Consider the following 12947-nt stretch of genomic DNA (forward strand, 5'->3'; position numbering starts at 1 on the left):
TATCTCATTTATTCATCACATTTATTTATATTTTTATGAACTAATTCAAATCATTTTTCTTTAACTACTTAATTCTTAAGCATTCTGTTTAGCACTCCAGTGCCACCATAGGGTATGGGTTAAATGCTTTGATGCAAGTCACAGGAGGATATTATTCCTTTCTGAGTTGTTCCGTGTCGTCACCCACAGAGCAGAACAGAAGAGGTCTTCGCCGAGATCAGGCCTCCAGGAGGATGGTGGCCCTTTATGACTACGACCCCAGAGAGAGCTCCCCTAATGTTGATGTTGAGGTACTGCTAACCATTGAAGGGATGACAACGACCATAACCATCACCATTAACACTTTTGTCTTTTTAGAATGGTTTACGATGCAAATCTGGAGTTTGTCAAAAATCAAATTAATCTAAATTATGTTCTAATGCTCAAATATAAAAAATAGACCTGCATAATTCTGTGAAATATAAAAGTTAAGTTAATTTAAGTAGGTTAATTGTTGTTTAGTAAACTGTATAAGCACAGAGCTTCTTGTGAAAACAACTACATTTTAGCCATTTACATTTTCTGTTTTATATCTTTCTCCTGATAGGCTGAGCTGACATTCTGTGCTGGTGACATTATTGCTGTTTTTGGGGACATTGATGAAGATGGGTTTTACTATGTGAGTAGATGACTGATTGAACTTTGAGACACGGTGCATTGTTCTGCTGGAAGTAACCATTAGGGCATAGTCAACCACATGCTTCATGGTCAATATTACAACTTGATGGGCTTATTCTTAGAATCTCTGTATGGGAATAACTTTTAAACTCAGGTAAACAGGTTGTTTTAAGCTTAGAGGCTGTATCCTTTGAGCTAATGCTTCTAAAATGCATCCTGCATGGTAAGTCAATATTATCAACTACTGACCCTTTCTCGGGTAGAACACATGGGGGATATTTATCAAGAATATCGTTAGAAATCTTAAACTAGCTTCCTTAATACATTTCAGACAGATTGATTGATTTAAGAAGGTCTAATAGAGTAACAGAGAGTAGATGTTTTGCAAACACTGTACATTTTCCTGGTTTACAAAGAAAAATTTTAGACACATTTCTCAGTAAGGGGACATTTGGGTTTTAGGGAGATAATCTATATCCAACTATCTTTGCATTGCCCCTGTACTGAAATGTGCTATATAAATTTTGCCTTTCCTTGCCTTAGAATTTTGATTTCACAAATGCAACTATAACCCCCGATCCTTGGTACATTAAGAATAATAGCATGCTTAAAACAGTTAAGTAAGAATTAGTGAAGTTAAGTGGTGGGCACAGCTGCGATAATACGAAAATAGATAATTGTTTGTGGCCTAGTTAGCATCTATTTTATTGGGTTTCGATAAGTATAGGTATGATAACGTTCACAAAAAGATATTCAGCCGGCATTTACTTCACTGTCCTGGCTCTCAATACACATCCTAACAGACTTCTCCACAACAGTAAGAGTCACAGCTCCACAAAAAAACTACAAGTTACCCAGAAAGTCATGATTTATTATGCATTTGTTAAAGAATGATGATAGAAAGGGACCTCCAGAAATGCTCTGCACTGTGTTCCAGGCTTCCAGCAGGGCTTGTTTCTCTCTACTGTTGACTATTGACTGAGAAGGAGACTAATGACTCAGAAGGATCTGGAAAAACTAATCCATGCATTTATATTTAGTCAAATTGATTACTGCAACGGTGTTTTCACAGGTCTGCCTAAAAAGTGGATCAGACAGCTGCAGCTGATCCAGAACACTGCTGCCCGCGTCCTCACTAAGACCAAGAAAGTAGAGCACATAACCCCAGTTCTAAAGTCCTTACACTGTCTCCCTGTATCTCAGAGAATAGACTTTAAAATCCTTCTGTTAGCTTATAAATCTCTGAATGGCTTAGCACCTAAATACATTACAGACTTGTTATCAGTGCATCAACCCTCCAGAGCACTCAGGTCTTCTGGCTCCAGCCTGCTCTGCATACCTAGAACACGAACCAAACACGGAGAAGCAGCATTTCTTTCCTTTGTTCCACTTATCTGGAACAAACTTCCAGAAAACTGTTAAAGTGCTGAAAGCCTGAGTTCTTTTAAATCAAGATTAAAAACACATTTGTTTAAAATTGCCTTTGAATGTTCCAGTTAAACTGTTTTACTGTTTTTAATGTTCTTTTTTGTTTCTACATTCTATCCCTACTTGCTTTTATTCCTATGTTTTAATCATGTAAAGCACTTTGCATTGTCTCTGTACTGAATTGTACTATATAAATAAATTTGCCTTGCCTTGCCTTGCCTACTGTTTACAAGGTAGAGGTAATAGAGCTGGTTGCTTGTTTCTCTCACATTTAACGGCAACAGTGGAAGGGCACGGAAGTATAGTATTCTCATAAGCTTCCACTGCCATGTAAAAGTTAAAGTTTAAACATAATTTATCCTGAACTAAAACAGCTATCCCCTCAAACTGCGTACCTTTGTCATGTGCTATGTGTCTGAAGATGTGTGACACAGACTGACAGTCGCTCGTTAGCGGCTAGCAGCTAGCAGCTAGCATTAGCTTCCTCAAAGTTCGTTATTTGTCATCATTTTAACAGCTGTGAAGCTAATATTTTTTGTTTGCTGAAAATGTGTTTGCGAAGCTAACTTTTTGGTTAGCGGTGCTAAACCAATTAATAAAGGCATAAAGGCATAACTCCTCCCTCAGACAAATTTTTAAAAATGCCACCAGAGTAGTAGGTTCCAAGAAACACAAGGCTAAGTGTGGGCTGAGCATGGAGGGGATTAAGGGGGCTTGTTTTCAGGGGATCCTCTAACTTGCATCTACTGTCTTATTTTCCTTTTACACCATCTATGTCCCTAGGGTGAGCTCAACGGCCATCGTGGCCTGGTGCCCTCCAACTTCTTGGAAGAAGTGCCTGATGACGTGGAGGTCTATCTGACCGACACCCCGTCCCACTACCCCCAGGAAGAGCCCGCCAACCGGCCCCCTACCAACTCCGCTGCCACCGTGTCAGAGGGAAAACGGGTACATCACCATCGCCGCTCTCAGCGCTAGGCCCTATGTTCATCCATCCTCCGTCCCCTCTCCTCTTGATTTCCGTCTCTTGCTTCCTCCACCTGCAGTCTGTGTGCTGTTCATTGTGTGTGTTTGTCCATGTGGTGACAGTGGTGACTCTATACAGACTAACAACTCCCCCCCACTCCCTTCACCCTTCGGATAGGGAGCAAAATCCAGTGTTAACGCCTTTCTTAATCTCAGAGAAAGGAAGAAGCAAAGCCTGTGGACAGAGAGAGGATAGACTGTGGGAACCCTGCATATAGGACTGGTTGAGGAGGACATGTAAAAACGAAATGCTCAACTCATTCCTAACACAAAGAATTTGGTAACTCTTTGCACTAAAACACAAAGTCAAATTGTGGTTATTGTGTACAATTCTATTTAAAAGTGCTTTAGAAACACATTGCTACCCAGTTTAACTTAAAATCAAATTATTTAAAAAGAGATGTTCTAAAAGTAAAGAAACGCATGCTTTTTTTCAGACTTGATACATTTTCTAACTTTCTTGGCTCAGCTTGTGTATTTCCTCAAAGAGGCTTTGTTTCTCTTGCCCACACATCAGATCTATTTTTCAGCCCTGTTGACGATGGATATGCCATGTTTGCTCTGAGCTCAAGAGAACCGCAGCACTGAGACATCCATTCTGTATTGTTACGATGAAACAATAAAAGAAAGAGAAAAAAAAAGAAAAAAAAAAGATTGGATATTAAAACCATTCTTGTTTGCGCCGTGTGTTCATGTGTGTTGGTGTTGTTGTTGCTTTCAGTTGTCATAGTGATGTGGGTTTTTCTCGATAGTAACAGCGCTGCCACATCTGATTTCTTTTTTTTGTTTTTCCTCACCCGCTTGGCAAAACAAAACAAACAAACAGAGGAAGATTGTTCATTTCACACCATAAATGGCTCTGTCTGCCCTTGTACAGTAAGTTGGCAACTGGAGATATCAGACTCGCAGCTCTAATGCAAACAGCTTGTGGGAGAGGCAAAGGCTTTATTTGGCGTTATGTCCTGCTGTGACTCAGATGTGTCAAATCTGTCTTTTCACTTGGTTTTGATTCTTCAGGTTATTGCTTTAATTCTGCCAAAGCCTCCAGGGAAATCCAAAATTAATCCTGGAAAAATGTTTTATATTTATACATAAAAAGAAACCAGTTGGAAATAGCAGCTACTGCATTAGAGCAGAAGCCTGGAATCTACATTTGCGTTCCCTGGGTGTTGTAATGTAAATTGATGTACTTTGTTTCTCCTTATGGCCAACTGATGGTGGAGGTCTCCGCTTTTGTGGTGTGCTGATGTTGTGTTTAACTTATTTTTTGGCTTCCTCCTTTGTCTCTTCTTCATATCTAACATGTGTGGTTGGACGTTACAACAATATCAATACAATGTTTAAAGTAATGAACAGGGGCAAAAGAAACTCTCGACATGCAAACAGTGCAAAAAGTGTATTAAAATGATATTTATTGGTAAAATCACAAGGAAAGGGAAGGTGCACCCAACTTTCAGTTCTTAAATGAGTTAAATCTAACCTTGAGTATAAGAAAAAACAGCTTCAACAATGTAATTACTGACATTCACGTGAAATCCTTAGGGCACCCTGTGACCCTATGACAGCCCACCTGTCATCTAGAATATTTGGACATGTGGCTTTTTAATATATATATTTTTAAATATCTATCTTAACAATAATAAGAATTTCAAGCAGGATAAATGCACAAAAAAATAAATGAAAGAAATTTTAAAAGTATCTGAACATTGAAGAAAAAAAAAGCCATTTCTGGTCAGCCATGACTTAGAACGCCCCAACATCTACTTCAACTTAAAAGAGATACATTTAACTCAACAGACATTATACAGTAAGATTATTCACAAAATGTAAACATTTAAGGCAGTTGTCAATTTGTCCCAGGGGTGGACGTCCCAGCTGCACTCTAAAGGCCTTACTTGGATGATAAAGGTTAAACTTTAAGACAAGCAGTTTGCTAAAAGACTGAAGAGGCTTGCTTGGAAAGATTGTCAAAAGAAAATAGCTTCTCTCTAAAAAGCATGAAAGATTTGAGCCATTGTATTTGAATGAAACACAACACTTCTGGATTAATGCCCTTTGGTATGTCAACTGTGTTTTGGGGAACTGCTTTCAGGACATTTTTAAATCCATACATACATAAAAGAAAGAATAACAAAAGCCTCATTTGCTGCCCCGCTGCCTCCAAACATCCCCGTCACTTATCTCCTCAGGTCACCGCTGAAAACACAGACACGACTAACAACATCACCACACCCGTGCGGGCGCCATCCCCTATCGTCCGTCCCCTCCTCCCAGGAACTATGAGACCACTCAGCCCTCCAAGGGGTCACCATGTCCCGCTGGACCCTAGGGACCCTCACAATCTGGCAAATAAGAAGAACAAGAAAGGAATACTCTCCAAGGGAAAGAAACTGCTGAAGAGACTTTCCCCTGTGAAACAACAATAATGATAAAAAAAAAATAGCATAAACATACAGTACAATACATTTATCTCTGTGGGGCTCTGTACATAGCATCCATACAATCAGCTGTGATGTGACGGTACATTACAGCGAGGTCATGTGATTCACCTCCTTGACTGCGTGAGCCTAGCAAGTGATACAAATGTGTTCAGTAATGGATAAAAACGACATAGATTTTGTACAGTTGAGTGCCAAATTCAAGAATGAAGTGACTTTCAGAAACAAGCATATTACTGTGATGTATTTGAAATTAAGGGATGCTTTATTTAAAATGAAAAACTAGGATTTTCATGACATGTATTTCTCCTCTTTACCTTTGACCCTCTATGGTACCATGTTGCCCATTTTTTTCCACTACACATCTCAGTGAAAGGTGCAATACTTAAAAAAAAAATGGGGAACATTCCGGGAAGCTTTATTCAAGTTCTTTTTTCAGTTATTCAAAGAAAGGTATTTCACTATCTTGCTCCACAAACAGTCTAAAACAGTCTAAAAGTAAAGTCTGTCTAAACTTCATCTGTAAAAATAGATTAACACCTATAGTGATAAAACCTTAAAGGAGCATAAATAATAGTGAAATCTACTGTTTTAAATCAGAACAACACACAACCTCTTAACTTAATTTTACTTATTGCTCTGTTATTTTTTTTCTATCATGCAGTTTATTAATATTATAATATAAACTTGTTGATATGCATCTGTAACGGTGAGGCAACAACATTCTATTATGGTCAGTTGCACATGTTACTTTAAGGCAACAGTCTGGCTGCATGCAAATTTAGTGCTGTGTGTTTGGATTTATGTAACGTCAAAGGCATACCATTCAAAAATAGTTTTATTTCATCTTTTAAAATTTAACAAAGCCTGGCTAAAAGCTAAACTAAAAACCCTGTACCTCCAAAAATAGAGCTGTGAATAAAAAACAAAAGTATTTTGTCTAAATGTAAATTTAATACCGTTTGCTCAGAGTCACGTGCTGTTTTGGATACTTTTCAATTGACATATATCAGTAATGCCACAGGCAGATTTGAAGGGTGGTCAAAAGAGTTGATTTCCACAAAAAACAAAAAAAAACAAAACAAAAGGAGATAAAAATGGAGACACAAGGTTTTTGTTCGACAGCAACCAAAGATAAATTAGATGTTGGCTGCAGAAAGGTAAAACTGAGGCTGCTACTATGGTCGCTAGGTCATTTTCTAGTTTGAACTTTGCCCATCGTATTTATTAGAGTTTCCTTGCATTTTTTTTTCAATTTACAGAATTAATCCAGCCTTGATCAATACCTTTTGTAGGAATAACACGGTAGAAATCACACCTCCAATTGAGCAAGTAGTGATGAAGATCATGAGCTGTAAGAATAGTTGTCAGGGAAAGTGAGACTGGTGAGGATGTGAGCGATATCAGGATGAGGATGAAGGTAGAGTGGGTGAAATTACAGGGGGAGGTATTACATGCACCAATAAATAGATGGACAATATGACTTCTACTCTTCTTTGTTTTCCTTAAAGGGGATTACAATGAGGCTGAATTCATTCTTTAAATGAATGGAAATGTGTAGAAATGATAAGTTTAATGTAATGGTAAACTTTGGTCTTTAGTAATATCCTGGATTTAACTTTACTGCTACCAACATAACGGTTATCTTTGGTGACATATAAGAATTTGAAGTTAATAGTTATGACTGACTTTGGAAGACACTAGTTTTAAAGTGGACATATCATGCATAATCCACCTTTTAAGCCCTTAAATATATTTTGTTGTGTACTTGGAGTCTCTGGGAGTGCAGAAAAGTTGAATGTAGTCAGTCCAGGTCCCGCATAGATATCTTTATATTCTGCTACAGCCTCCTTTACATTTAAAGAGACAGCACCCAAACGAGTGACGTACCTCAGAACAGGGGTAGAAGGGGGAACATGGGTGTAAATTAACAAGGAATTCAGACCAAAGGATTGTAGTTCTACTTTATGTAGACCGCAGCTGAATGATTTAAATGTGAAAAAGAAGAACTAAAAAGTATGATATGTCCCCTTTAATTGATTGTTAAGTTTATTCTCATAACATTGTCTCCATGCAACACTATAAGAGTTGTTTTGAAAATGCTTTCATATAAAAAAAGGCCTGTATTTTCAGCCCTGGAAGCAAATTAAAGTATGTTTATGAATTAAATAATATTCAAACCAAAACTCATGCATCACTTATGCAACCTTATAAATTGGTTTAGATTATGTTTATGTGTTTTTTTTTTAACTGGCAGCATAATGTGTACCATAGAGGGTTAATCAGCCAAAACCTTAAATCCATTATTTTCCCAGGAAAGAAAACCTGTTCCTTTTGAGGAAATCTTAATTACACTACACTGTTATTATATGTTCTGTTGAGCAATGCTGGCTGCGAAATATAATCTTTTCTCTGTGCAATATTATTATACATAGTAGCAGATATTGGAAAAGGAGACACACTCCTATTTTTACCAAACTTGCATTCAAAAGTGTGCATGTTTCAATGAAAAAGGAAATTTTACAGAAATGACCGCAGATCGGCATCAGGGCATTAAATGGCGGGCAAGCGCAGCCGTCTCAGTGGCCTTTTTCAACACAACACGACCACGACATTCTTTGTTTGATTGCAAGACTGACTTACAACGGGTTTTTGTTTCATGACTGATCCCCTGTGCTTTGTCACTTTTAGGATAAATAACTTAGAGCAGTAACGTTTTGTCGTCTTGGCTGTCAAACTGTCATGAAACGCCTAGTTCAAGAGAAAATTCTGTGTCTATCTTCTTATTGCACAAAGTGGATGTTTTCCTTGACTGGATAAAGACATAGTTTGTGTGCCTGTGGACATGTGATGCATTTGTGTTTTGCACTTTAATTTTTATATATTTTTTCGTATAGTAATATTCTGCTACTCTCATTGAATGCACTGTGTTGTTTGTTGATATTGCGCAGATATAGAGTGTGTGGGACACTGAAACCACACAAAAATTCTGAAATTAAAAAGAAATCGAGGCATGCATTGCTCTTTGATTCTGTCATGATGTCTTTGATGAAATATGGTCTCAATTACATTGAATTTTGTATTGTTTAGGTTGTTTTACTTGCAATTGAAGAACCTTAACTAGTATACTACCCATAATATACATGTTAAACAGCATATTAGTGTGATCACATAAAAAATCTGGTACAAAATAACTTTATGCTTTTATTCTTATGATCTCTGTTGAGTAAAATATTTGTTACAGCCATCAGATCATTTACATTTTTATACAGTTGCTCCAAAAAAGGCGGATCAAAAATATGTGCTCTACTACCAAATTTCTTTGACACTCCCGATAAAAATATGTAACAGCATAAAAACAAATCAATTTCTTGCAGTAGCATAATTTCAGACATGTTAGTCATTATTCTAACAGTGATATTTATATTTATACCTATCACTGATATAAATGTATACCCTTGTCGAGAGTTTTTAGTCATAGTTCCAGTTGTTTTGAACTTTTTAAGCATCACTCTGACAGGACAATTTTAGGCAAGTTGCAACTTTCTAAACCCATTTCTTGATATTAAAAGACCAATGCACGTGCCCCTTAATTGAATTGCATGTTTTCTTCTCTTTCCTGCTTTGAAGAGCGGTTAAGTGGAGAAAAGCCTCAAGGTGGTGTCATATCCATACCCCAGATATAAATATGAACTTCTGGAATATCTGCTAGATGTTTTTAAGAATTTGTTAAAGCTAAAAAAAAAAAAGTATAACAGAAGTCATTTATTTTATACACATTATAATGGGATAACAAGCACCGGATATTAAAACAGCAATCAAAGAGTATTTTTAGTTTTACCCTAAAAATAAACAAATAACATGGGCGGCAACAAATATCAAGGGACATCCTGTATGAGTATATTCTCTTCTAACTCTAGATTTGCATTTCTTTCTCATTTCACAATGTCAAATTCAACTCCAATAACATCTGATAATCTGACAGCCACATATATTGTAAAAGGCATAGATCTGCAGCAACATGAAACTGACAAGTAAATAAGAAAACAAGCAAGAAAATTATTAAGATCCTGAATTTTTAATTACTTTCATCATAAAGGAGGTTTAACACAAACACATATTGAGCCATCGTCGTACCCTTATTGTTGAATTTCCATGAAACATAACTTATGCATTTTGATGAAAATATTGTGAAAAGGTTATTTTTAAAAAACATTGATTGCACAAGAAAATGCTCCGCATACTGTATCAGGAGTATCATGTCATGAGGATGACAAGCAGTTCTCAAAAACTGAACTTCTACTTGATAAAATTGCATGAGTCAGAGCTTTAACTAAATGCAAAAAATAAATAAATAAAACTTCACCATGTCCCATTTATCCTTGTTTTGCATATGCAGTTGAATGGTGTACGTTTATTGTTTTTATCCAGGTTCTCACCATCATTCTTTCTCCATATTGTCACTGACATGCATTGACCATGGGAAGCATTTGGCTTGCAGCAGATTTATGTTTCATTTCTTCTGTTCTAAAGCTGCTCTTTGTACAATTTGAAATCCAATCTATCAAAACTGTACAAACAAGATGGTCATAAAACCAAAATATTCCCCGAATGGGTGAATGGGTGTAGTGTCTCCAAACGCTGTAGCTCTTTTGTACTTTGATCCATTTGTAGATAATTTCTAAATGTTTCTACTTTTTTTCCCAACAGCCTTTTATTTTTAAATTGCACTGAAATTTCCTCTCTGTGTAAAAGACTCCAAGCATTCTCAATGGTGTCCTTTGAAATCACATGTATCAGTCCACCGTACGTGCTTGCTTTGTGAAAAAAAAGAGAAATCGTTATAGATGGTATTTATGATAATCATGTGTGAGTGTACATGTGGAAAAATACATCTTTTATAACCAAATTAAATTTGATATTTTTCAAAAAAAAAAAAAAAGTTTTATGGTATTTTTATTTGAATGTATTGTATTAGCATAGTAGCCAGAAGTCCTCTTTTGACTCAATTAAGCCCGTAGTTATTCAACCACCTCACAGATTTACATTTAAATATTTTTTTATTTAACAAAAAAGTTTGCTTCTGAGTGGAAATGAGATAGAAATACCTAAAAATATAATAAAGCAATGTGAAAGGAGTATCAATACTGAAAAAATATCCTGCACATATGGTACTGTTTCCTTTTTCTTTGGGTGTCATTTACAAGTATGTGACCCTTGTTTCTTGTTGATTCTGTGGTTTTTGTGCTTGCACCTAAACAATTTGAAAAGAAAAACAAATCAAGAAAGCTTAATCCGAAGGGTTTCATTCAGTCTGATCATGAATCTAAACTACAAGCCAAATCACTGATTTACCAAAATGTATTCAAATTAAAACATTAACAAAGAGACAGTTGAGTTTGGTGTTTCCTGCACTGATGAGTTCGTCTGATCAGCATTACTGTTATTAGAGAAATTTGAAACTTATAAGACAAAATTAGCATTAAATGATGTTGACGGCTGACCCCGAGGATGAGCATTCTTGTAAACACATTTTCTGTGATTTGCACTTAAGGGTGAGAAACAAAATGCTCCCAGTTGATTAGCTGATGATGCGTTAAGCCACTCAAACTCCTCAACAGAGCAATTTATCCCTCCTTATCTCTGATGAACAACTTAATAAACAGTTACTACTTACTTCGGTTCACAAATGATCTCTCTTCTGCAGTGCAGACGTTTTTTTTTCTGTTTATGAACACAAACCGCTGGCAGGTGGGGAAAACAAGCTTTGTAAAGAGGTTGGACGTTATACAGTCATATTCAATAAATTAGAATCTTATTTAAAAGTTAATTGATTTCAGATACTCAATTCACTAAGTGAAACACATTATATAGATTAATGGCACACAGACAAATGCTTCCAAGCCATTTTCTTCAGTGAAGAATGATCATGATGATTTTCTGTTTACAGCTAATGAAAACACGACTCATTAAGTTAGGATACCACATCAGACTAATAAAAAAAGATATTTCTAATACAGTAATGTGGGCTTAATACTTGCTCAAGGGTGATTATTTTAAAAAGGTACTTTTAATCTGACTAATGAGCCTCATTAGAATTCAATTTATTGAATATGACCGTATATAAAGAGCCAAGCTGATGCCAGTATAGTATGATCTGCTGCTGGAAAGCAACATCAGAATCATATAAGATAAGCCAGCACCTTAAAATTAAAAATGTAAATGCTGAAGGTGGCACAGAACAAAAATCTGATGAAGAAATGGATCCAGCACTGAAATATGCATTGATTGTGTGTTTGTCCATAATTATATCTTCTTGGTCAAACTCTTCAAATGTTCTTTGCACCAGCTGATTTCCGTCTACATGCAAATTTTGATTGGGTTCATATAAAGTTTTGGGGGTGTAGGCTGGGTGGTTGGTCAAAATGCTTTTGTATTTTAATTTAGGAATCTAAATTGACCCTAAGAGTTTGTAAAGCTGTGTTGTGATTTTTATTTTTTCATTTGCTTTATTTTTATATTGACTCTTTGTGTTAACTGACCACAGCTGGAATGGGTTTTATCCCACCAGCCCCCAAAACCTGTACAGTACAGGAATAAACGGATGAACAAAGATGTAGTAGTCACAAGTGGCCACGGAGGGGAGTCATCACAAGGAAATGCAACGAAAGATACTACTACGCAGTAGAATAGTGTCAGCACTCTATAAAGAAAGAATGTAAGATCAAATTTAAGAGTTCAAATAAACAAAGTAGTATCAGCAGAAAGAAATACTGAAATGCTGTGAAGAGGAAACTGTGGTAAGATGTAATTTTCTCTTATAAACCACATCTAAGTGTTCTTGCACCTAGATATGGAAAAATAGCAGTGTCCCCCATATTTAATCAGTAAAACGAAATAGTCTGAAACATCCAGCTTTCCTGTGAATCACTGAATAAAAAAATAGCTGTATAAGCTGCTTCTAATTCGTATGTATGTTGCATAACATGCCAACCAACTCTTGGCACCTGTAAAAAAGCTATTCCGGCTCAGGTTGATGGGGCTACATTTCACCAATTCTCTGCATCGCTTGGCTTTTTGGTCTTGGTTTGATGACACGCCACAAATTTTGTAATAGTTTGGGTTGGCCACGACACAACATTGATCATGTTGGTCTGGAACGAACGTGCTGCTCACAGTGGGTTTGAGGTCAATATTATGTGCAAAAATGAATTTCAAGGGCATTTCCTCTCTGGCATAAGGCAAAAATGATCTCAGTTTTCTTGTAATGAACTTAGTCTGTATCCCAGGTTTGCAATATATCGGCCCAACACCATAGTATGAGACACATCTACATATCATGTACCACCATACTGAAATCATTCAGTTGTGATCTATAGCGTTCCACTCCACCCCGTT

At 36.5% G+C, this 12947-nt stretch overlaps 1 protein-coding gene across 7 annotated transcripts in view; it reads left to right on the top strand.

The window, feature by feature from the left end:
• si:ch73-287m6.1 (RIMS-binding protein 2) overlaps positions 1-6616 on the top strand; it is a 73839-nt gene extending 67223 nt beyond the window's left edge. For all 7 annotated transcript variants that reach the window (XM_036139822.1, XM_036139826.1, XM_036139823.1 and 4 more), the window contains 4 exons: positions 190-290; positions 587-658; positions 2869-3033; positions 5301-6616. In XM_036139822.1, the coding sequence (XP_035995715.1) occupies positions 190-290; positions 587-658; positions 2869-3033; positions 5301-5537 (575 nt within the window). In that variant the 3' untranslated portion in view covers positions 5538-6616. The remainder of the gene's footprint in view (positions 1-189; positions 291-586; positions 659-2868; positions 3034-5300) is intronic.
• The last annotated feature ends 6331 nt before the right edge of the window (positions 6617-12947 follow it).

This window comes from Fundulus heteroclitus, chromosome 8 (assembly GCF_011125445.2).
Source record: "Fundulus heteroclitus isolate FHET01 chromosome 8, MU-UCD_Fhet_4.1, whole genome shotgun sequence".
Classification (NCBI taxonomy): Eukaryota; Metazoa; Chordata; class Actinopteri; order Cyprinodontiformes; family Fundulidae; genus Fundulus; species Fundulus heteroclitus.